A 27,447-nucleotide genomic window follows, 5' to 3' on the forward strand; every position below is an offset into this window, starting at 1 on the left:
ACTCCTCTATGGATCAAGTCCAGACCGAACTGCCCGAGCTCAAATGTTGTGGACGGGGCTGAGTTCGACAGGCATCCAGGCTATATAAGCTGTACCGGTCAAGATCAACAACTCGTAGTACCCATTTGAGCGGTGTGTTATTCAACTATTAACCCCCAGAGCCATGTGGAGCAGTTATATGATGGATAGATGCAGTTTAATGGACTTTATGGACAAGCCAGGACTTTTTTAATACAACTCAACTCATGAGTTATATTAAAAATAACTCATAAGTTTTCTAAATAAACTTATCAAAAATGGGGGGGAGGGGGTACTTAAAACAACCCTTTAAGTACACATTTAGATGATACCAATTAAAGAAAAAAACACTTAAGCAAAACATGGTCAGGCCAAAGTGTCTGAATACTTTTAGTCCCAAAGTTTTATCAATTTTTCTGATACTCTGATACTCTCTCCACTCTATGAAGGATTTGTGGGTATAATGTCACAGTTTACTTTATTTTGTTATCCTCACTTACATAAATGAACTATAGTGTCATGCACCCACTCGTAATCTGGTATCTAAATATTTTTCTGTTTAGCGTGAAAATTATTTTAATTTTTTAAAATTTTGACTATCCTTAATTCAGCTGAAATGTCATTTCAACCATCGACCTTCAATTAAATTAAAAGTATTTTTATTCTCAGAAATGTGAAGATGTGAAGAAATGCAAATTAGGTAAATCAAGTTTTGTGAACATTTTATTGAGGACAGAAGTGAAAGAAACACCCCTGTTTGTAACCTTGCACCTTGTCAAACTGACTACATGTTCATTTGTAATTCTTTCCATCATTATGTGATCGAGCAGGTGTGTGAGGGACGCATGGACTTAAATATAGACAATGAGCATTAGAATAATAAAGACTTGTGTGATTGGCCAGCTGCTAATTAAAAAAAGGACCCAGATGCACCGTCTCTTATTTAGAGGTCACTGTTCACGTCTGCTGCTCTTTCTCTCGCAATCTCTCTCTCTGGGCTCCAGGAGGTTTGAGGTGTCTTTAATTAGCTAACAATGAGCTGTGAATCTCAATTACTGTACGCCCCACAAGGTCAGAGCTCGGAGACGCTTACTGAGGAAGAGCGGCACATCTGAACCCCGCGACATCTGTGGAACCAATCCGGTTTTTGTACAATTGAATTCAAACTGCTTTTTCACATTTAATTTACCTGGGGAAATTGTAATCACTAGCATTTTCTTTTAAAGCAGATTGTGCTCTGTGTGATTTCCTGCTGTTGATGACATAGACGTGTTGCTATCAACATTGACAGGCTGATATATCGACTTCAAAAGTCCATTTTTTCCAATAAAATATCGAGAGCGGTTTTTAATAGTTTGGGTTTCTCTCACGCTTTCCTCAGGGAGGAATTTGACCTCGGAGTTAGCGGGTAGTGAGTCATGGGAGGAATTGAAACTTTCTCGGGCAGGAGCGAAAAAACAGGTGGAATGAGAGGATGAGAGACAGCCAATAAATTAAAGGCTTTGAGAGGCAGTGCGTTAGGAAAGGGGGCGGCCCAGGGGCACTTGGGAACTGATGGGGGTCGTAAGGTCATAAGTCTGCAAGAGTTAAACCCAGATCAGGGAGTCCTTTGAAGGAGATTTGGCTTTCCTTTACAGTCCCTAGGTGCTCTCATTTTCGCACACATATGGACACCAATATTGAGTGTACACACATGCACACTGGTGTATGAAAATACTCTGTCCCATTCAAGGCACCTTTTCCTGAGGTCACCCTTACAGAGAAGTGCTGCACAAATTGTATGTTGGTGGTTTTTTGTGTATCTTTAATAGGTTCGTGAGAGTTTGTTTTTAACCGATAATTTGGTGAAAATATGAACATTGGCTTATGAAAAAACGGTATCATAATTGATGTGTTGTTTTCTAATTGGGATTTTTTTTTAAATAGATAATGGCGTCAATTATATTATTATGTTTATTAATTTATTTCAAAATGTTTACCATGATACAATGGCACTTATGCATAAATGACAAAATTATGATAGGTATTTATTAATTTTTCATAGAGAAATATACACAGTATTCTTATTATAAATATTTATCATAGATTTTGATTATAACATAAGAATCTAAATTTAAATACTTGAAAACCTTACTGACCTTTCTTTTTGTTTAATACTTTTTATTATAATTATTTAGAATTTAGAGAGGATTTTATGAGTTTAGGAAAATATACTTAAAGGGGTGTAAAAACACTCAGTTTCAGTCTTGTCAAACTTGAGTACCTATAGAGTAGTATTGCATCCTTCATATCTCCGAAAAGTCTTTAGTTTTATTATATTTATAAAAGAAATATGGGCTGTACCGAGTCTTTCTGGAAAAAAACGAGCGCCTGGAGGCGTATCGTGTGGGCGGAGCTAAAGTATGACGAATGCGCAAAGCGGTGACGTCCTCAAGCGTGGAGAAACCCCATCGCTATCGAGCTCAGCTAATACAGATATGATCCAGAATCAGATCCGGAGGCTGAAATAAATTGAACAGGAGAAACAGCAGCAGCAGGACGTCCGTCTCTGTGGTATGTACTGTATTTAGTGGCCTGTCAACATTTGTGTGTGTTTACTCGCAGTTTATGAGGACATCATTCGGTTTATGGAATATTGTATGCGACTAAACCTTAGCAGTAGCAAGCAAAACGGTTTTGCACGTCAGACTAGTGTAACGTTATACAGAGAACAACAATGGAGTCCGTTCGCGGACGCGATCGTGTTGTTTACTGATGTTTACTCAGGCGACGATAGCCAACAGCACAGACATTTGAAGCAGTTTTACTCACCGGCTGCTTCCAAAGCAGGACCGAACCTTTATCGCTGGGACCGCTCCGTCAAAAACACACTTCTTTGGTATGATTTGGTGAAGTCTTGTGACAGCACTGACCATGGAAATCCACTTTGCGACGCGACTGAAGCGATGTTGTGAAGCTTCCCGTCATTTCTGCATTCAAATCGGTTCAAATGCAGCGCTACCTTCCCGGAATGCTGTGCTGAAGCGTTGAAGTCGCTCGACGTCACCCATAGGAATAAAGTGGAGAGCGGCGTGACCATAGGGCACGTCAGAAGTGGTCACGGACGACTGGATCTGCACCTGAGAGAGTGTTTATGGGCGTGCATTTCCTCTCTCGCTCTAGTCGCGCGCGCGCACCCTACCGGGAGAAGAGCCCGTACGGCCCATACAAGGACCTTCTGCTCTATTAATGTCAAGCCGAGCCATACTCGAAAAAAACTCTCCGAAACTTCTAAGAAACCGGAAGGAGTATTTTTAACACAGAAATACTCCATCAAACGTCCAACATTAGTTTTTGAAACTTTTTCTATGTTTAGGATTGGAATCCAAGTCTTTAACAGTGTAAAAAGCTCCGTATGCATGAAACAGCATTTCACCCCCCCCCCCTTTAAAGTGGCTTATAAAGTCTCAAATTCTTTTTTCGACCCTTTTACATATCCGAATCATGTCCATGAATTTTTGCGTGTTCACATAGGTAATGCGGAAAAAAAAGAAAGAAGAAAAAGTCACCAAGTGTCATCCCATTCCGATGAAGCAAAACATGTTAACATTTCAAAAACATTTTTGGTAATATTTTCGCCCAGAGGGTAAAGTAAAGGTAGAGATACCTTACAGCAAAAATTACTCATCTTACAAGTTACAAATTACAAGTTACTAATTCCAAGACCCCTCCAGAAAAAGTTAACCAGTACTTAAAGTGTTTGACTCGTACTGAATGTAGGCTCAAAGATTCACTAGTTCTCAACACCTAAATCTGCGTTCACACTATCAGTCACACAGCATCACAATCCCATTCATTTCAATGGAGAGCTGCCGACAAAAAATTGGAATATGTTTAAATTTATTAAAATGAAATGCACATTTCAGAAGCAACAACCAATGCGACTGATGTCAGTTGAGTGCACATTTTCTGTCAGTTGAGCAAACGGACCGCTTCGTTGAGTAATGTAGCCAATCAAAGACATGTTTGTTGTTTTGTACAATGTAATGGCCAATCACAGGTGTTGAAGTTAGAATCCACTCACTGCTCGAGTTTTTGTCCAGTGGTGAGTTCTGCACATGCTCTAATCCTCTCTAAGTGTAGACATTATGTAAACGAGAGATTTATTGTGTAATCAGCTTCACTGATTTATATAAAATATGACTTTGTGAGATCACGTTCATTGAATGAGTGACAGCTTTTAGTGATTGTAAAGGAAGCGTTCTTTAACTGCTGTCTATGCGATAAAAAAATAAATAAAAAAAGTCCGGTATTCAGAATTTGAATAAAACTTTTGTTTTCCATTCTTGTGAAGCAGCCACATACACACTTCAATACATAGGCAAATAAATGTGTGATTAACTCTCCAAATTGTGATGACTGAAAGTGATAAATATTTATGAATAATATTCAGGCTCATATAAATATCAGAAAAAACACGATTCCTAGTTGCTTGTCAATACCTATAGCTCACTGAATCATTTGTAAGTTGTAAGGAACACTATATCGAGTCCAATCTTTAGTTGAAAACTGATAACCGCTCGAGTTTTCCCCTATTAAATCCATTCATGCAGCAGCTTTTCTGCCACTCAGTCCCAGCTGAGAGGGCATGTTTCCAGCGGGAAAGTGACATAGATGAAAACCCTCTATAGACTGAACTAATAATGCATTCACATCCGTTTTTAGAATTCATGTTTTTGTAGTTATCACTTCGAAGCCTGTTTTAAAAGTTGTCGCCAAAACCTCATTGTTGTGTATATGAACGACCAAAGCACATGATAAGTTTTCAGTTTTTAATTGAAAATGAGGTCGTGTAAATGGCCCCTGAGACATGCCAGTAAAAAAAAAAAACAGTTGCTTTATGAGAAGAGCAATCACGTCTGTTTTCTAAAGCCAAAATAAAACTGAACATCTAAATATTGGAGTAAATTGAGGTCGACACAACGGCCTCTTAAACGCCTACAAACATTCAAGTGATCTTTCATATGACACTAATGCTTCAAAGCGTGTATCGAGTTCACAGCACAATTTCTCATGAACCCTCTTTTGTTGTTAAAAAACTACTGAAAATTAGCACCGAAAAAGCATGGACAGGTTAATTTTTGCGGCTGAACTTATTGCATATGCATTTGTAGGAGTTTCCCTTTTATTTAAAATGTATGGGCGGGGAGTGTTTAAATAAATCACATAAGGCGATTTACTAAGGTTTGCACTAGTCAATTTCCTGCCATTTGTGCCATTATTTGCCACCCCAAAAAAGCACTTATTAAACCAGATGCTAACTGGAGGATTGTGTTGGTCATTATGGAAATAATCCGGCTGCGTCTGCGTTCTTTAATTTGTGCGTCGTCAGTAGATCACGTGCTGAACTTTCCACTCCCATTGGCGCTTTTTTGAAATTGCACTCCCACACTAATTTGTCGGCCCTTCATTTAGGTGTTCATTTAAGTCTATACCTACAGTTAAGTGCTTAAAAAGAGCGTAAGTCAACCAATATCCTTCAAAATGGTCTCTTCAAAATAAAGCATAAATAAATTAATGTCAATTTTAAAAAAAAAGTATAATGATATAGTCAAAGTATACTTGCATTGGACATCACCCCATCTCAAATGTGAAACACCTGTGACCTTCTAATGCACTGCATTCACATAATGTAGCCTTGGACCCTGTCCCAAATGGCACACTTCATGTACACTTTCTGTCTCGAGGGCTTACAATGGCCACTGCGTGCGCGTGTCTGTTAAGTCCACAAGACCGTAGGGTGTTCCATTCGTCATTTAAGCTTAAAGAAGTTTGCAAGCTATGCAGAGGTCTTCTACTCGGCAGTCAAAGCGACATTACGTCGTGAAAGTGCAAACTCAGAGGATGACCATGAGGGTTTAGGGTGATATTTGGGACAGGGCCTTGTTGACAAGTTTGGGTGAGTAAAGGCAAAATCCACAAGATGTAGTACCTTCAATGCCATGTAGGTGGCGATATCACTTATTTTGTAGCAGAAATAAACTGCTGCAGAAAAACTTAGATGCACCTTAGATTGCATTATTGATGTAAAGAAAATGCAGTCAAATAGAGAGTAAAAGGTGCTCATATATTTGATAAAAGTATAAAGCTAAAAAGATACTGAAGTACAGTAATAATTTGCAGTGCATTTCCTCAAATGAACCACTGCTGTGTACCTTATGTAGGGTTAAGATAATTTGATTTGGTCTTGTCATTCTATTTATCTGACACTAGGGGCTGTATAGTTTTTACCTCAATGTTTAAAGATGATGAAGTAATTGTACAATACTACTCACCAAATGCTGGGGTCAAAACATGGATTAAATGAGCATCTGTTAAGGATTCTACAAGATGGTTGTCATGTTTCTTTGCAGATTCAACCTTGACTTCCTTTCCAGAAGGTAAGCTTGGTTAGGCCTCAACCTTGTTTACATTAGCATTTTAGATATTAGCTATATTTTACCGAATGGGAGTGTTGGGAAGCAATCGTTATTTTGCTCTGATGCTAGTGGTGCGTGTTAGCCTTCTTGTCAAAGCTAAGAGATTGTACATTGAGAAGGTGTTCAAAAAGTTATAGCTTTTCAGACCTCTGTAATCTAGTTGTCTCTGGAAGCTGGAAGGAATTCCATCAGTGTGTCTTTGAAACAGTAATTGTTGATGACATGTTGGTGAGCAATGCTAGTTTCCATTATGTCATATTCCGTGTAGATCACCCGACGGTCATGCGTAATTAGCGCTTTCAGGACACTCGGTCTTTTGATATGCTTTATAATTCCGAGCACATCCTGAATGTGCTTCTGAAGCTGTTTTTATGAGCACGAACCAAAGCAACAATTGGCCACAATTGAATGTACAGGCGTGACTGCCATTAATGTTCAGCTTTATGGGAGAAAAGGCTTCAGATGGTTTCAGATTCTTTATGTTATGTGATGTCATAATGAAGTGTAAATTGACGTTAAGTACCAAGTCTGGTTTCCACAGGGGAAGCTTTGTCATTTTGGGAAATATTTGTGTGCGAGCTTAAACCTCAGTGGCTTTGCATAAGCACGAGACGTGTCTGAAATGAAGTGCGATTAAAGCTGCAGGGAAACACAAAAGGGTTCATCAAATGCAAGTTTTATATCCACAAAGAACTTAAAACTGCTTAGAAGGCAACTCCACCAGCACTGTGATGGACAGCTTATTTTGCCGTGGCTAAGATGGTGCAGATATAAGGAAATGAATGGCACATCCGTTCGGCTCCTAATGCGAATGATGAAGACAGACGCTTCACGGCCACACTGATTCTAATTAACATGCTAATTGGAAATTCGAAGACAAACAATGGGAGGTGTGCGAGTTACTTTTTTTGCTGTGGCCTCTCTTTTGTGCGTTTAAATGGCGAGAGACGGGCAGAAATAAAGCTTTTGTTTTGGCCGAATTCTAATGCAACTGGTTGAGTATGTCAACTGGAGATAAATTTAAATATTTTTTAGGCAATTTAAGAATTATCAGAATCTAGACTGAACATCATGAAGGGTCAGTAGGTGAATATTTAAATTGCACTGTATTTTTAGCGGTGGTTGGTTTAGAGGAATAACCAATTTGCATATTTTGGAAATGGAACACGAAGGGCCTTATCATACACCCAGGGCAATGTTTTGTTTTTTAATGTTGAGTTTTTTTTCAATGTTTCCAATGTTTAGCATCCAACTTTAGAATCCAACACCTTAAAGCTACACTGTGTAACTTTTTTAGTTTATTCTTAGCTAAAGACACTTTCAAAAATATATGTGCTCATTAATGTATATTCTTTCAAGTAATAAAGTATTCTCGTAAGTTTATAATATACCATTGAAAGTACATACGGGTGAGGGGTTCGAATGCTGGCCGCCATGTTGCCCCTCCATCTTGAAAGTACATTTGCCAAAGAGGGACATACCCGTAAATTCAAGCTTCGCTTTTTGTCAAGCGGCAATATCCTTGAGAATAATCACTATTATTCTCAAGGATATTTGCCAGAGTCGCCAAGGAAGCGGAAAAGAGAATCAAGACGGCAACGCAACAGGCAAATCAACAGCAAAGTAAATATTGGAGTGGCCTTTCCAAGATGGAAAGAGCTCATGAGGAGCAACGATTTTAAAAAGGACGCATAAATAGCATTAGACATGTAAAGGGAATGGGAGATTTATTAATGTATGGCCCGTTACACCTTAAACACACCCACGATTCATTAAGAGACTAGGTACAACCCTTTTGGATCATACGCCTGGCGTACCAACCATTTTTTTCCATCATTAAACTAGCAAAAGTGGATTCGGGCACGCTGTAACGCCGCATTCACACGGGGCGTAGGCGTTAACGCTTCCCATTTACTTTGAATGGGTGACATCATCCGTTGCCGAACTGAATTGTGGGTTCCGTCGCGGCGCTTCACTCGCGTTGCAAGCGGCAGAAGTTGAAGAATTCTCAACTTTTCAAGCGCCAGCGCAGGTGTCATCCAATCAGATCGCCGTATGCAAATATCCTACAGCAGACGCTAGCCAATTGCATTCATTACTGCTCCGTGAACCATCCAGACCATAGACCGTTAAAAATCCAGACGCAGCTCCTTGACCACTACGTGATATTCTTCCCGCTGTCGGCGCTTTTTCAGGATTTAATGTACTTAACAGCTTCGTGCACCTGTTGCTGACAACAACTACACGGGCAATCGCACTTGCACACACAACCAAATCGGCATCCATTTCGTCTCACTGACTAGCTGTCATAAAAAGGCGCTTTTTTGTGTTGTTTTGGTCCAAGCGGCAAGTTGATGTGATTGGCTGTTGTCACTATGACAATCGCGTCAGCACCCAGCTTCAGCCACGCCCTCCGTTAAGCGTTAACGCCTACACCCCGTGTGAATGCGGCGTAAGTGCACCTGCGCCATGCGCTTCAGACCATGATCCTTAAAATAGAGCCCTAATATTCTAGATTTTTAAATGTGAATGAGCAGTAGCCATTTTTCTCACAAGTCTTTTCTTTTGACCAACAGTGAAATGAAAGTAGTCAGGTGTATACAAACTATACTGTAGTTGACTTGATTCTCTTGTAAGTGTTGGCCTCTGTCTTTATGACTGATGGACGGTTGCCTGTAATGTTCAAAGGCAGACCGGCAACATTGGACGCATTAGTAATGTTTGCTGACCATTAGGACACTCTTCTTTCATCTGTTTTCTTTAGCTATATAAATGTAGCAAAAATGATGCCAGTGTCTTTATGATTTGTGTTTCAGCAGATGTATTGTGCTAAACGGACCTAATGCATTATATAGACCCCATCGTTAGCATGACCACCGCTTCCAGATTTTGTTTTGAGAGCTGTGTTTATATAAAAAATACAAAGAAGCAGAAGGAGGGGGTGGGGGGAGAGGAGAAATGGAAAGTCTTTTCTTCATATCAATATGTTTGGTTTAGCAGATGGTATACCAGAGCCAATCTGCATTCTGGATACATAACTAGCAGCCAGCAATAAATGGAGGCGCTGAAGTCTGAGAGGCGTGGCCAGATTTGTTTCAGTTCACGATGAACAGACCAGAACTCTGTAGTTTACTCTGAAGTACCGCTTTTATTGCGCTATTTCAGATTAGAACTTGATCTAGTATTTCCAGGCTTCTTTATTTATTTCAGCCATTGCAAAATATTATAAATTTAAAAATAACTAGCCACCTTTTTTTTTTTCTTTTTTTTTCTTTTGGTCTTTGTATGTGTTTAAATGAAATGATATCTATTAAAAATAGAAGAAGGGAGAAGTTCCTGGGACAAACTGTTCTGGCATAACAGAATGATTTCTGAATAGAAAACAATTATGTTAAAATGTAATAACTTTTCACAATATTAGCTTTTTTTTATATATGAATGCAAGCTTGAAAAACTTCTTCCAAAAACATAAAAAAATAGCAATGTTACATAACTTTCTCATATCTGTCAGCCAGCAAGATACAGGGTTGAATCTTAATCCATTCAGCATAAAGTTGACAGTAATCATAATCCATTCATCTTAAAGTTAGCAGATCTGATTCCTCTGTGTGTCACTTTGTGTGAATATTTGTAGAGAGTTAGTTAGAAAGGTGGGTGTCTGCTGAATTACAGTAGGGCTCATAACATCTGCTTTGAGATGACACCATTATTCATACTGGAAAACAAACCTAAACAAGGTCTTTATCCAAATGAATGGTCGTGTTTGCCAGTATACGTCAAGGACACAGTATACTGTTACTGTGTGACGTTAAACCAGAGATATGAAGCAGTGTGTGTTGTAATCAGGTCAGGTAAAAAGAGTGCTGGGTTAAAAACAACCCAAGTTGAGTTGAAAATGGACAAACCCAGAAATTGGGGTGTTTGAATGGGTCCATTTACTAGGGTTCAAACAACCCAATTTCTGGGTTTGTCCATTTCTAACCCAACTTGGGTTGTTTTTAACCCAGCATTTTTTAGAGTGTGTATTTTTTTCCCCCAATAATGCTTTCTAATGAGATGTGCGTCTCATTCTGATGAAATATTTCTATTTGTTTTATGATCTGTAATTATGCTGTCACCAGTCAACGGTCCCTTCAGCAAAGACTCGAGTAAAAACAAGTTCAGGTTTGATTATGTGATGGCGCCTAAAGAGTGTGATGACAAAAGAGGCTTTTGAAAATACATATTTTTGTTTTGTTTTCTTGGAAGACAATGGGTTTGCATTTTAAAGAGTTTTCCCAGAGTTTTGACAGATAATATAAAGAGTGAAAACAAAGCACATGACTTCATTACGGCTTGACGTGTAAACTCTATATTTTATTATTAACAGTAATGTACTGAAGTCACAACCTCAGTCAGCAACATCAGGTTTAACCAGGAGTTACAGATCATTCATAACTCATAAACTGAGATGCACCGGTCGACCGGCCATAAATCGCAACCAGACGTTTTTTGCTCCAAAACACATGATTGGGAACTGGCAGGTTTTTTGTTTTATTTTATTTTTAATCTTTGTACCAGATTTGTACACAAACTGTATTGCAATCATTTCCCAAAATGTCATTTGTGTGGAAATATAATGCAGTCTGTAAACAGGACAGGCCAGAGACGCTAAAGACAAACGCAAAGAAGAGAGACGGCACAGATGCGTCAGCAGAGAAAATACTGTTCCAGGCACAGCAAGCTCACTGTTCGCAATGCTCGGAATATTGGAAGGCAAATATAAGTATTATTATTTTATATTGGGGTGAGGTGTTATGAATGCATCTCTGAAGGGAACTGACTGTCTTCAGAAAAGTTTCGATGGCATTTTTCCACTCTTGCAGCACTGCTTGGTTTATATCGCTGCTGGTCCATAAGTGCCACCAACTGAGAGAGAGTCAATTTGTATTTTCATTCAGCCCATCTGCTGTATTTCTTCTGTGCAGGTATGTTTTATGTAGCAAAATTTCCCAACGCTAAAGTCATACCATTGTTTTTTTGCTTTAAATGTGAAGTGTGTAAATATTAGCACCATCTAGCGGTGAGGTTGTGAATTGCAACAGTCCACCGCTCACCATTTCCAAGCACCTAGAGAAGCTACAGTGGCTGACACAGGACTAAGATGTCGTCTAAGACAGCAAAAAGTAGCTAGCGTTCTGTAGAGAAGTTTGTCTGTTTAGGGCTACTGTAGAAACATGACGGCGCAAAATGGCAACTTCACTGTAAGGGGACCCGTGTATGAAGATATAAATCACTCATTCTAAGGTAATACAAACAAACATAACGTTCATTATGTAAGGTCTTTATACACCACTGAAAACATAATTATCTATATTATACTGCATTTCTGTCAATAGATCCTCATAAATACTATACACTGCACATTTAAATCCAGTGGTGGAATGTAACGAAGTACAAATACTTCGTTACTTTACTTAAGTACATTTTTCACGTATCTGTACTTTACTTAATTAGAATCAACAGTGCATACTTTTTACTTTTACTTCGTTACATTTTGCAACAAAGATTTTAATTTCTACTCCACTACATTTCTACAACGTTCTGTTACATTTTCTTTACATTTTCTGATCAGTTTCAGAGCTCGAGATTAAGGTTTGTTCGGATAATTGATGGATAATAATAGGCTAATGTATGAACTGACGGTCCTCTCGAGGAGAAATGGAAACAAACCAATGCCGCTCGTACAGAGAAACTCCGTAACATACTGCAGTAAATATTCAAAATGTGAAGCTTTTTATATTTTTGAATGTATAATACAGTTAAAAACAACACATGACACGACCAAGAGTGTGTTTTCCTGAATACCATCACGAGTGAAAATGTGACACTGATTTCATGACAGTTCCATAAACAATCAATTAAAATTAGTCACTTACATTTTAGATGCAATATTAACTGCTTTTGTTCTATTACAGCAGCGAAAATATTTCCAAGATCAGATCATATTTCCACATCAGAACCACAACGCATCTCACAGCAATAGTGTGTTAATGAATGATTCAGTACTTAATGAGCGTTTGAATGAATCGGTTGAATCAAAGATTCAATGACCTGTTCGTAAACGACTGCCTCATTCATGAATGAATCAGCCGTTTGAACAAACCGACTCAATGACTCACTCATTAAGACCTGCCGCCCCTACTAGTTTAGTTTAATGTTTAAACATTCTTTCCAACGTTACTTATTGTATTAAAAATATATAGTTAAAACAATCTCATAACATTATTTAATGCAGTTGTAATTTGTCAGTGTAAATTATTTAATTTAACAACCATATAGCGTTATTCTAATTTAATTAATTGATCAAATTTAAGAATATAAAAGGAAAGCTGAAGCATATCCTATATTTAAGATTAATCCTCATCAATATGAAGATTTAAATACATCAAAGCTGATGAAAATGTTACTTCTGAATATTGATATTTAACTCTGCGGATCGTCCTGATATTGTGAGTCAGAATGTAAACTGGGCAACAGATGATAAGCATAATTAACCTACATTAACCCAAAACTAACTTAATTAAAACGCCACAGCCCATACTGTTTTCTTCTTTTTAATTATGAGAATATAGAAATTAAGAGAATAAATTGTTATACAAGTACTTTTATTTTTAATACTAAAAGTACATTTAAAATCAAGTACTTTTTTACTTTTACTTAAGTAGGATTGTCGTTGTAGTACTTTTACTTGAGTAAATATGGCTCTGGTTATTTGTACTTTTACTTAAGTACTGAGATTCAGTACTTCCTCCACCACTGTTTAAATCTTGAAATTTGAAAACTGTGTAGTTTGGAAGCTTGTTTCTACCACAAAATAAAACATTTTAAAAGATAATTGCAACGTTGTATCTCACAGTTGCGAGTTTATATCTCACAAGTGCCAACAGATATTTTTGGCCTGTATTATAGTAATATACAACAAACAAATTTGCTCGAACAAAGAAAAAAAAAATTGCCAACCGGTATCGGAACTGGCCCATTTGCTTGAAAAAAACAAAAACAAAAAATTCAGCAAGTTGGAATTAGCCATGATAAATCATTATTGGTGCATCACTACTTATAAATGCGCTTTAAGGCCTAATAAATCATGTCATCATGAGATATTTAAGACTTGTGAGTGGGCCGCAATCTAACAAAAAGCTCATAGAATTCAAACCCTTAAATATTACGGCTGGTTTTATTATGTCGCTGAAAGGTTATTTGCAATATTCATTTTTAAACTGTACATTTAGAGTTTGATGTTTATTCATCATCATTTATATAATTTGTTTTATAATTCATAATCTGGGTTTCCCTGATCGCCCACAAACGCCTTCCATCATCCACTGCCAGAGAGCATAAACCATTTATGCAGTGTTGATATACAGTGAATTCTTTACAAAGTAAATCTTTCAGTAGGAATTACGCCCACTATTTCCCACAGTTCCCCTCAGGTTAAAGATGGCAATTCCATTTAACAGCATCATTCTCCTTCAGCTGAGACCTGAAACCGAGGTGCTTGAGGTTTGGGACTCTTTCCTGGCATGTCAATAAAACAAAGCAACGTTTCAGGTGGTGGTTTGGGTCCTTTTCAGGAGTAATTGCTTTTGAAGATGTGCAAATTATGCTTTCGTAATGTGGTCTCAGTGACGTGTATAGATGCACATGTTTGTGCATGTATGCGCGTAAAAGAGTGTGTGTGGAAAAGGCAGATAGGCTCTTGCTGTTTGTTCAGCTTGCTGGATCAGATGGCTGGTAAGCTGTGACCGGCTCTCAACTGAAAACTCACACTGTGATTCTTAAATGGTAAATTAATTGCTTTGATTGATCTCCTTATTTTACGTGAATAATTTGAGGAATTTTCTTTTTGTTTATCATAATGATCATGTAGATCAAGACCATGTCCAATTCACAATTGTCTGTTAAAGGAAAAGGTAACCCATAAATGGAAATTCTATCATTATTCACGTATATTTACCAATATGAGCAATAACACACTCAATTAGGCCATAGGCACGGCAATCTCACAAAAACAAGTGTGATATAGTGTTTATTCAACAGTTCGATGGCACAAGTGTGTAAATAAATAAGAAACAACAACAGAGTGTCTTTAAAAACTCTTTTGTACGGAACTACTTCCTTCCACCACACATTTAAATCTCAAGTTGACAGTAGTGTTGTAGTCGAGACCACCTAAACCGAGACCAAGACAAGACCAAGACTTTGAAGGGCCGAGACCAAGACAAGACCAAGACTTTGAAGGGCCGAGACCGAGTCAAGACCAAGACCAAGACAGGCCGAGACCGAGTCAAGACCGAGACCAATGCATGTCCCCACACTTATGATAAAATGTGGAATATGCATAATGATTGGCACTTCTCTCGTATGTGTGGGTGTGTAAATGTACCATGAGAGAAGTTTTGATCAAATAATCAAAAGGCATTGCAGCTTTGTGGGAATTAATCTTTTTCTTCTATAAGCAAATAACACTTAACTTTTCGTCTATGGGAGGCACTGAAGACGACGTGTCCATATTGTTTACAGTCTATGGTGGACACAAACACCAAACTGACACTGACAGAGTTTTGTGTTTTGTTTTGTGAAAAGCGCTCGTGCCCATTTTAAAACTCAAAGTTCCCTAAGAATGCTAATCTGGATGAGGTATTAATCTCAGACACAGTCCATTATGTCTTAAATGAATGTGAATAACAGGAGGTGGAATATGTATCATACAGATATGCATTAGTATGCTGCTTAAGCAAATTATTTTACATATGTACATATTTTTCATTTACAAATTGAAAATGTTATTGTGCAGCTTTATTGTGCAACAACAAGGAAAATAAACCCTGTACTTGCATTTTTTGATTAACTACAGTTTGATTTAACAAATATCTCACAATGCAACGAAACAATCATTTTTTATTATCTTATGGTTATATCTCATATTATGTATGATCTCTTATCTTGATGTTTCTTTTGTTCCAACATGTTGAATTGTTTTAGAAATAGCATTAACAGTTAACAAATAGCCACATTTTCTGCCATATACAATTTAATAAAATGATCAGCTAGCTAACAAACAACTTTGTTCTGTTTTCACCTCACTCCAGTCTAAACTAAATGATTTTAGACTATTTATTTTACTACACATTCAACATACATAAGCTGAAATACTGTGGATAGTTAAAACTAATAAATCTTACTCTCCACTCTTGCTAAATTGGGTAAGCACACTTGTGTTCTCATTTCTGAGGTGTTCTGAGTAAATGATTAAACTGATTCGTTCAGTTCATTGTTGAACAGATCAGTTCTTATTACCGTCGTTAAAATGATTCGGTTCAAATGAGTCATTTGGTCGTGAATCGGACATTAGCAGACCCGTTGTGTGTGAATCACGGCTGTCAGAACATCGCGGAAGGTTTGTCACACAGAAAACACTTCATAACTGGATAGAAATTGTTTTCTGTTTATTTAATGTATGATTTATGTCAGCTGTTTAGCTGGTCAAACGTTTTTTTGAGCGCAATTCACACCGAGCGGTACTTCAAAACAGTTGTCCGAACGCGCAACGTTCAACATGGATTCGGTTTTCTGAACTTTTGATTTAGCTTAATATGTGAAGTGTCAGAGAGAGCTTATGTGCTTATTTTGAAGACAGAGAGAGTGCGCGCAGGGTGGAGTTCTCTGCTCTTTATATGCCTTCAGCTGTGGTCTTGACCGGTCTTGAGACAAAATCCCGAGTCATCTTCGCCCGAGACCGAGACGAGACCGAGTAAAAATGCGGTCGATACCGAGACGAGACCAAGACCTTTAAAAAGTGGTCTCGAGACCGGTCTCGAGACCAAGACCGATCTCGAGTACTACAACACTAGTTGACAGTTGAGCCCAAGCCTCCGTTACTAATTCTAAAACATCACTTTTGAACTAGTAACGAATGACCGTCACTTCAATGAGGCTTATGTAATATGTAGAGCAGAGTATATAAGGGAGAGAGAGATTGACTAAACAAGTATATTACCTGAATCTGATTCGAGATCCAGAACTAACTGTTGTTTGTATGTATCAAGCGGAAACCTCCCCCAGTTTCTGTTGACTGGTTCATGGACTGGCTGCTATAGGGACAGGCTCAAGAAAGGAGATTTTCAAAACGTTGTACTTTTTCTTCACAAAAACAGTGCATACGTTTAGGGGATTTGGGATGTGGCATGAGTTTTGCACCCCTGCTTTAAAGAATGCCTATATAAAATTTACTTAACCATTTCAGGATGAGCGAGGTTATAGAATACTTACAGTAAAAGCCATCTTTCACTTTCTCTCTCACACATGCAAATAGTCAAAGACTGTGTCGTCATCCAGCAGAGATTCTTTCAGAGTGAATCCTTGAGTCTTTTGCCCACAACAAAGTGTGGCAGTGGTTGGAGATTTATGCGAGACATGAACACAGGGTGGAGAAACAAAGCTTCAAAGACTGGAGCTCTGGTGAATTAGCCGAGGTTATGTCACAATCTTGATAAATCTTGAAGAATTCCCCTTCTATTGTCATGTTGGCACTTTGCTAATGATGGCAGTGGAGGAGCACTCGTACTGTTGAAAGGCCTTTTCTAACAGCATTGTTTTTGAAGGACCATGACCTTGAAGGAATGCACTGTAGATCTCGGACCCAGTGTTCAGAATGAATGTTACTGTACAAGGGCTTTATATGCTGCAGAATATATATATATATATATATATATATATATATATATATATATATATATATATATATATATATATATATATATATATATATATATATATATATATATATATATATATATATATATATAATGAATCTCAAAGTGCAACAAAGGGAACAAATAACAAAAAATGATATATATATATATATATATATATATATATATATATATATATATATATATATATATATATATATATAAGCTATTAAGTTGAAATAAATATTTATACTACTGTTCAAAAAGTTTATTCCTGGTGGGGAGTTTTATGATACAGTGGGTATGGAAATTATTCAGACTCCCTTACATTTTTTTTACTCTGTTATATTGCAGCCATTTGCTTAAATCATTTAAGTTCATTTTTTCCCCTTATTAATGTACACACAGCATCCCATCTTGACTTGATTTTTTTTTGCAGATTTATTAAGAAAAAAAAACAAAACTGAAATATCACATGGTCCTAAGTATTCAGACCCTTTGCTGTGACACTCATATATTTAACTCGGGTGCTGTCCTTTTCTTCTGATCATCCTTGAGATGGTTCTACACCTTCATTTGAGTCCAGCTGTGTTTGATTATACTGATTGGCCTTGATTAGGAAAGCCACACACCTGTCTATATAAGACCTTACAGCTCACTGTGCATGTCAGAGCAAATGAGAATCATGAGGTCAAAGGAACTGCCTGAAGAGCTCAGAGACAGAATTGTGGCACGGCACAGATCTGGCCAAGGTTACAAAAAAGATTCTGCTGCACTTAAGGTTCCCAAGAGCACAGTGGCCTCCATAATCCTTAAATAGAAGACATTTGGGACAACCAGAACCCATCTTAGAGCTGGCCGTCCGGGCAGACTAAGCTATCGGGGAAGAAGAGCTTTGGTGAGAGAGGTGAAGAAGAACCCAAAGATCACTGTGGCTGAGCTCCAGAGATGCAGTCGGGAGATGGGAGAAAGTTGTAGTAAGTGAACCATCCATCCACCAGTTGGGGGCTTTATGGTAGACTGGCCCGACGGAAGCCTCTCCTCAGTGCAAGACACACAAACGTTTGTAAAAAAAAAACACCCAAAGGACTCCAAGATGGAGAGAAATAAGATTGTGTTCTGATGAGACCAATATAGAATTTTTTGGCCTTAATTCTAAGCGGTATGTGTGGAGAACCAGGCACTGCTCATCAACTGTCTAATACAGTCCCAACAGTGAAGCATGGTGGTGGCAGCATCATGATGTGGGGGTGTTTTTCAGCTGCAGGGACAGGACGAGTGGGGGCAATCGGGGGAAATATGAATGCGGCCAAGTACAGGGATATCCTGGACGAAAACCTTCTCCAGAGTGCTCAAGACCTCAGACTGGGCCGAAGGTTCACCTTCCAACAAGACAATGACTCTAAGCACACAGCTAAAATAATCAAGGAGTGTCTTCACAACAACTCTGTGACTGTTCTTGAATGGCCCAGCCAGAGCCCTGACTTAAACCCAATTGAGCATCTCTGGAGAGACCTAAAAATGGCTGTCCACCAACAGAGGATCTGCATAGAGGAATGGCAGAGGATCCCCAAATCCAGGTGTGAAAAACGTGTTGCATCTTTCCCAAAAAGACTCATGGCTGTATTAGATCAAAAGGGTGATTCTATAAATACTGAGCAAAGGGTCTGAATACTTAGGACCATATGATATTTCAGTTTTCTTTTTTAACAAATCTGCAAAAATGTCAACAATTCTGGGGTTTTCTGTCAATATGAGGTGCTGTGCCTACATTAATACGAAAAAAAATGAATTTAAATGATTTTAGCAAATGGCTGCAATATAAAAAAAAGAGCGAAAAGTTTAAGGGGGTCTGAATACTTTCTGTACCCACTGTATATTATTTTTTTCCTCGTAAAAGATTTTGTAACTTTATTTGATAACAAAAGTATGGAAGCCCATTTCCGCCACTAAATAAAAAAATAAAAAGAGTAATTGCGAGTTTTTATCTCCTAATTCTGACTTTATATCACAGATCTCTGACTTTATATCATACAATCGTGAGTACAATTTTAAAAAGGTCGTTATTTGGTGTAGGGCCAGGGTGGAGCCGGGCCTGCGTTTTATTCATAATACAATAGAACAATGAAAGAATGACAATGATTAGTGTAAAAAGCGTGATTTGAATTTTAGCCGTCAATTTGAGCACCAACGCTTAAGTGTTATACCATTTTAGTGGCACCAAAATGCCTTCTAAGTACACAATTGCCTTCAGAGATCCAAAAATGTCCTCATAAAATTGAAGAAGAGCTCAGAGTGAAACCTCGCAAGGCATGTCTGTCAGATTGAAGGTGGCTTGTTCTTGTCGAGAGCTTCATCATTAATCATGGTTGTAACTCTTGGCTTTTATGACACTGCATTCAACAGCTGTGCCCTTTCACCACGGTCTTCAGGCCCTGAAGTGGCTTTCATTTACTCGCCATAGAAGAGCTTATTGTACCTAAGGCTTTAACCTCCGTGGCCTGAGCGATGCCCATCATGTGCTCTGTTTAGCTCCGTGAGACCTCGCCAGCTGTTCTGGCTTTCACAGGCCTGCCGTGATCTTGACGTAGATTGATAGGATTATTCCTACGGCACTTGAACACGCTATGACCGCAGTGACTCTGTGAGCCACAAGCATTCGCTTCAGCGATAATCAGACGTTCTGCTTGGCGAATTCCTGGCTGTTTTTTTGGACAGTGGTTGTTGGGTGTGTTTCAGGTCAACTTGTCAGCAGATGATTGGATTTATTTGTCTGGTGTTGACATTCTTAGTTGGGCATGTGAACAAGTGGATGCGTAATCACTATAGCCAACCACATCACTCAAGCAAATGAGCTCTTCAGAACCATTATATCACCAGTTAAACAATTTTAGCTTTCTTAACTTATGCCATTGACTGGCATTGAGCATATGCTTGGCGTTTCCGACACTTCCAACACAGAGGGTTAGTTCACCCGAAAATGAAAATTCTGTCAATAATTACTTACCCTAATGTCGTTTGACACCCATAAGACCTCTGCTCATCTACGAAACACAAATAAAGATATTTGTGTTGAAATCTGATGGCTCAGAAAGGCCTTCATTGGCACCAGTGGCATTTCCTCTCTCAAGACCCATAAAGGCACTAAAGACGTCATTACAACACTGTAAAAAACTTTGGTTGGTTTTTGTTGGTTTAACTTAAAAAAGTAAGTAACCTGGTTGCCTTAATTTTGAGTTTATTGAAATTAAAAATTTGAGTTGATACAATGAAGGAAATTTGTTTAATAAATAGAAACTCAAAATATTTTTGTATCTGAACCACATAAAAAAATGATAAATCATTAAAATAGCACTATTTGGCATGTTTCACTGCATCATCAGAAATAAAACACACAATTACCCTAAATGCTTACAAAATCTTTTAATAATATTTTAATAAAGGTTGTCGAATCTCAAAAAATTGTCATTGTGTTAACTCAAAATTTTAATTTCAATGAACATAAAATTTTAAGGCAACCAGGTAACTTTTTTTCTAAATAATTTTTTACAGTGAAAGCCCATCTCACTGCAGTGGATCTACAATCATTTTATGAAGTGACGAGAATAGTTTTTGTGCGCAAAAAACAACAACAACTAAATAACGACATATAGTGATGAGCTGATTTCAAAACAAAGATTAGAACGGTTATGAATCAGTGAATCGACTCATGATTCAGATCGCCGATGTCACATGATTTCAGCAGTTTGGTGGTTTGACACGCGATCCGAATCATGAATCGATAAGCCGATTCATAACGGTTCATAACTCGGAAATCGGCCCATCACTATATAAGTTGTTATTAAGTTTTTTTTTGCGCACAAAAACTCTTCATAAAAACTCGTTGCGTCATAAAATAATTGTAGAATCACTGTAGAGAGATGGACTTTGTAACGGCGTCTTTAATGCCTTGTATGGGTCTTGAGAGAGGAAATGACATTGGTGTCAATGAATGCCTTTCTGAGCCATCACAAAACATTATGTAATGACATAATTTTCATTTTTGGATGAACTAACCCTTTTAGCACAAGACAGGTTCAAGTGGGCATTGGATTTAAGTTATATTTATATTTCTGCCAATATTTATCTGCTCCATCAATTTAAAACCATTGGCATATCGGCTATAGCATGAAAAATGCTGATAAAAATGGTTTTGATTAACTGTGTGAAGACACTGAGTTCTATAATGTCTGTTGCATAATCCAACGTGTTTCTCTGGGTAAAATAAATGAACTCAGTATCCCATTTTCAGTATACTGTTATTGTATGTCAGTTGTTTCATTTGTTTCTATTTATACTTCTCTTAAGGCATCTTAGAAGACATTCGAGACTTTCATTGTTGAAACTTTACTGAAACCTAACTAAGAATTACATTCAATTTCATAAGCTAAAAGCAATAAAATGCGGGCCAATACTAACAACCTCAGAAGCACTAGATATATCTATGGCCACAACTTTATTTAATATCTAGATGCCAGACGGTCTGGTTCTCCTAAGCTCTCTGAAACCACCCTTTAATTTCTCCTAACCACCTCTCCCCCATTCCCTGTCTGTACGTTTCTTACAGAAGAAAAAACCTCTTCAGTAGTCTCTCATTATGATGCTTGGTTTCCTGCCCACTGTGCGGACCTCAATACCCTCATCTGCATAATCCCTCCCTTGGTAATTTTCAATAATATGAGAGTTAATCAGACCCACAGAGAACCACGGCCCCTAGTGTGGTCCGGCTGGAGCCCTGATGATATCCACTGATGGGCTGCTCGCTCAAAAGCCGGATCGGGTAGCAGTGCTTTGCTAAGGCTCATCACTATTATAGTTGCTTGTACTCTGAGTTAAGGATTTGAACGAACTCACAAACTCCTAACTCTAAATAAAAACCCTAATGTGTAATTTGAGTATTTGAACAAATACCATGATATGATAACAGTAGATTTAAATATTTTTGTTTGCTACATATTCTCACTCCCATCTCACTTCTACACTTAATTTTTAAAAGCACTTTTATTATACTTTTTATAATACTATTTGTTTAATCAGCAAGTATAGTTTTATTTACATTTATTTCCCTTTTTATTACACTATTGAGCCATGTTTGAGCATGCAACTCAAGTTCTAACCTCAACCTCACTCTTAGACCTACCCATATGTGCATTATATAATATAAAACATGATATAACAGGCAGATATGACTACTTCAGGTACAATTTATTCAAAAGTACAAATATTCCAAGTGTCCCGAGCTTGATTGATTTGTGTGAGGAACAGATGCAAAGTCATTCATCGTCTCCATCCACCGTCAAGTTCAGATCTTTTGAACACACATTCAGTAATTTCCACCAGAAGAAGCATTACATCAGCTTAGATTGTGAAATGGCATTGGCTCTCGCATGTCTCATGACCGATTGTGTAATGCTGATAACGTTTGGGTGCATCTTTTGAATGAGATAAGACTGTGTGTTAGCCTGACAAGCCAGACCCACATCAAGATGTTTGGTCTGGAAACTCACCATAGACAGGGCTCAATCCGAGGGACGTGATAAACGGTTGTCTTTCAAACTCCCTCTGCACGTGATAGGATAGCGTTACAACCAACCAGAGCAACGAAGGTGAAGCAGAGCTCGCTGACTGAATAAACATTCGCCGTATCCAGTCGGCTAAACTACGAACACATCTTCCCTTTTTAAGAATGACTTCAGTGCCGCTCTTTGTTCTTTTCTCAGAGAAAAGCTTAACTCCAAGTCTTTCAGAGTCGCGGTCAGAGCTGATGCGAAAGACCGCCGCCGTTAGCCAGTTTCTGTGTTTACTAGAAGCATGCAAACGCAACTCGGCCGTCGTCATTATGGCCCCGCCCGCCGACTCTAAACATGATGTGATTGGGCCGTCCAGATTTTGAGGAACACAGCTCAGAATGGTATTGAGAGTGCCTAGACGACACTTGCGGGCAAATTAAATTTGCTGCCGCTAGGGTGCGTCTAGATTTCTAGGCTAACTGTGTGTCTGTTCCGCGAAAAATGACTAAAAGTGTTGTATTATTCATGCCTGGACAGTAGTTGGCGATGTAGGCATTTATAGACTGAAAATGTAATGTGCATGCACATGGCATCACCGTTTAAAAAAAAAAAAACTACCTTTTTTGTAGTTATACAATAACGTTATCCTTTTAAAAAACATGAAACCCATTTCCAAAAGTTTGCGCTTTCAGGCCAAATTTAAGAAATGAACGGCCATTAAAAAGTTGTCTGTTTTTAGTAGAAAACGGTGTTGTGTAAGATATACACCATTTATTTTGTTTGTGGTGTATTGTATCATGTACATTTGAATTCAATACCCATAACATTTAATACAATTGAATTGTTTTTTGAGACATTTTATATATTTTATAAGATGTGTATTTTTGTTTATTTTATCTATGTATTTATATTTGTAAACAAGTGTTTTTAGGTGAAATTAGCTGTAAATATACAAATGATTAAATTATAGTTTTCTGATCAAGAATTTTTAGAAATACAAACCGTACAAAAAAACTGCACGCGACTTGATGCGAGACACCATTTTATTTTTTCTAAAAAACAGATTAGGGCAGTTTGCAACATGTTAGGTTTGTTGTTCTTAACTGGTTTTAGGTGGGCTCTGTTGGTTAATATGATTATTGTTGCAGGTAAGCAATGCTATTAATGAAAGGTTTTAACATATCATTTAAACGGGTTTCCAGCTTGATCTAATGTTATTTTCAGAAGAGTGGGTACATTCTGTATCTTGTAATCAAATGTTCTCCGCGTGTGCAGCTTCAAAGAGAGGGTGCGCTCTCTTCTTCTTTTCTGCAGACCAGCAGCTGTGTCCTTCTATGCAATCTTTCAACTTAATCTTTGGTAATTTGCAGTCTGGGTGAACCCTTTACATATTTCTTTCTTTCTCAATATAATAATTTGCGTCCATCATAGTTCGGTCATGTGACTCAATTAAACCCCTTTCAAAAGATCAAAGCCTTAAAGCTGAACCAAAAATGAGAAATTGCTATCAAAATAGGTGTTAAAGTGTACTGATTAACATGGTAGCTCTTTTTTCTTTATAGTTCCTTTGCCCTCTCCTGACATCAAAAATAATTAGCCGACTGATGGCTAACCCAACAAATGGCCTTGATTTTTAAAACCAATAAGATGAACAAATCCAATCGTTGTGGTTGTGTTTATGTGGGTTGTCTGGGTCCACTGTTATTGAGCTAGTACATCACCTTCTTCTTAAATCAATAAAGCCAGAAATTGAGAAAGCAGGATGTGTGTTTGAAAATGAGAGCAGAGCTGGGGTGCGTGGGGAACATCCTCCTAATGTGCCCATGTAGACATGTCAGCTAGCCGCATAAGGTTCGGTTTAATTAGTCATCAGGGGAGGCAGGGTGTTTTGGATCGGAGTGTGTGGATCAGGGCCATTTGAATATGAGGGAGCACCAGGTTATTGCTTGTGTGTCCTCCAGGGCATCTGGGCACACCACCTGTTAATGAGTCGTAAAGTATTCACTCTCTAAGCCCACAATAAAACATATCCTACTGTCAGTTGTCTGTACAGTTTTGGAGCTTGAATATTCATGCATTGATTGTCCTTGGGGATAAACAGTATGTGTGCTTTGTACAAATATATTTGAGCTTTCTATGGCAGTTTTATTTTTCTTTAGCTCTTTTGTTCTTTAGATCTTTGTGAAGCATATCTTTGAGCTGACATAGAACCTCATAAGGTTTTTTTCTCATATTCTCTATCAGTTGTTGGATGAAATTTGTGGAATAGGTGAAAGTTGTATACATATATACACACACACACACACACACACACACACACACACACACACACACACACACACACACACACACACACATATATATATATATATAAAATGACATTTGACTAAATGAAATTGATGAGATTGTTCATAGGTTATTTTTTAGAGGTAAAATTAGGTGTAAATATTCAGATTATTGAATTAAAGTTTTCAGACATTTAGAACATAATTTGTATATTCAAATGATACAAAAATTGCATGCGAAAATGGAAGTGAAAGCACATTCGTTTGCTGAAAGTATTGGCAAATTATCTAATATAATTTATGTGTAGATGAAATTTTGATTTTGATGGACATAAATGTGTGCGTAGTTATTATGTAGAATTGTGTGAAGAATGGTGGATTCAATCAGAATTCTATGGGTTGCTCTAATTCGCTAATTAAGATGTGTAGGGCCTGTCCCCATGTGTATCAATGAGCCTTGGCCATTACCCTCTTGCCGATTCACCTGTTCTTTCCTAGGACCACTTTTGACAGAGACTGACCACTGCAGACCAGGAACACCTCACAAAAGCTTCAGTTTTGGAGATGCTCTGACCTAGTCATCTAGCCATCACAATTTGGCCCTTGTCAAACTTGCTCAAATCCTTACGCTTGCCCATTTTTCCTGCTTCTAACACCAACTTTGAGGACAAAATGTTCACTTGCTGCCTAATATACCCCACACACTAACAGATGCCTTGATAAAGAGATAATCAGTGTTATTCACTTTACCTCATAATGTTATGCCTGATCTGTGTATGTTCGAAAATATACTTGTATATGCTTATTTTTTTCCTATGGTAAAACTATGGCAATGCCAAAATGGTGTCTACACACAAACAGACAGACTCCTATGTGTTTGCATGCTTGATGTTAAGTGTTTGTGAACTTGCCATTATGAGCACAGAATCTGTCCTTTAAAAGTGACAAAAATATTGTATTTTGACTGCTTGAACGTTCCCAACACAAGCTAAGATAGCCAACGGTCTCCGTTCCTGACAACCTTGAGATTCTGCAAAAGCACTCAGCGAGGTGTTTGTTGAGAAACGGCCACCTCAGCATTTAACAGGCTAAAAGTGTCATTTCACTAAATGCATCAACCGAAGAGCCGGCTAGTGTGGCCCAAGTCATAAAATAGACATTTAACCTCTCCTGAAATTCATTCAAGCACTCAATTATGACTTTAAAATGTCGAAACAGTAGCGCTTGTTTGTCAGAGAGCTTTAGCGACAGGGTGAGCGAAAGGACAGACAGTGGTCACACTTCGCAGAGCCCTAAGTGCTCTCCGAAGACTTCCTTTTGTTTTGCCTGTCTGCTGTTTTATCTCCGTAAATGATGCCAATCTTCATTCACGGTGCATGACGGTCCTGACAGGATGCTTCCCAGTCATCTGGCCCATTCTGACCCTCTTTATATTAAACAGGCCCCTTCACCTCCCCTCATCCCAAATTAACCCCCTGTCAGTGCCCAACAATGGAAGTGGGCATGGCCCCAATCTGATTTATCCCACACTTCGCCATGATGGGGGGCATCTGCCACACCCCCTGCCCGGTCCTCCCTTTCTAAACACAGCGTAGAGGAGGGCTGTCAGTCCATCTTCCAGAAAGGCGACATGCGTTGATTGGGGAATTAGCTTCGTCAATGACTGTATATAGAGCTAAATAGGGAGTGTGTCAGTGACTTTGTGTGTGTATCTGCAATTGGTTCGTCCCAGTTCTACCCATGTGCTTTATAGGACCGTCTGCTGCAAAAGGGCACACATTGTCACTCCTCAGACATACACATAGACGTTCAGGGCTAACTGCACCTCTTTAGGCCTTTGGAGAGAAGGAAAACACCATATTTAGGACTTGCACTCTTGGGATTCTCCAATGGATTAATGGCTAACAACTGATTAACACCTTGGAGCTTCTATATATGGTGTTTTGCGGTGATTTCTTGATATGATAATGCAGTTTGGAGGTTGCAATGGCAGACGGAGACTTTTTAAAAGTCACTGTCTGCAGAGCCTAGTACTGCTTATCTGTTGGTATCAGGGATACTGGGGCGCTACCATGTTGCCGTTGGCCCAGTATTCTTTGCTCGAGGACTTAGAGTCTGTGTTACTTCCAACAGACACGGGGACTCAGGAGGGGACTAGCAATAGGGCCACAGAGGCCCCCACTGCAGAACATGATGATGACAACTCTCTGGGCTACACAGGTATTGCTATTTATTTACTTTTTCACCTAAAAATACTGCTTTATATTTGCCTTTAGAAGAATGTCTCTCAAATATCTAATTTAAATGTGCAATTTCATCTCTTCCTTGAACTTTTGACTTTTTGTATGAGAAATTAGGGGTTGCCAGGTGAAAACATGAGGAATATTTATGCAGATATGAC

At 38.3% G+C, this 27,447-nt stretch overlaps 1 protein-coding gene across 3 annotated transcripts in view; it reads left to right on the forward strand.

Moving 5' to 3' along the window:
• The window catches only part of robo1 (roundabout, axon guidance receptor, homolog 1 (Drosophila)), a 368,894-nt gene that overhangs the window by 113,466 nt on the left and 227,981 nt on the right, over window positions 1-27,447 (forward strand). For 2 of the 3 annotated variants that reach the window (XM_067450215.1, XM_067450213.1), the window contains exon 3: window positions 27,180-27,266. In XM_067450215.1, the coding sequence (XP_067306316.1) occupies window positions 27,180-27,266 (87 nt within the window). Of the gene's footprint in view, window positions 1-6,368; window positions 6,438-27,179; window positions 27,267-27,447 lie in introns of those variants that run through there. The other variant, XM_067450214.1, reaches the window with a different exon arrangement.

The sequence above is a fragment of the Pseudorasbora parva genome, chromosome 8 (genome assembly GCF_024679245.1).
Source record: "Pseudorasbora parva isolate DD20220531a chromosome 8, ASM2467924v1, whole genome shotgun sequence".
In the NCBI taxonomy this organism is placed as follows: domain Eukaryota; kingdom Metazoa; phylum Chordata; class Actinopteri; order Cypriniformes; family Gobionidae; genus Pseudorasbora; species Pseudorasbora parva.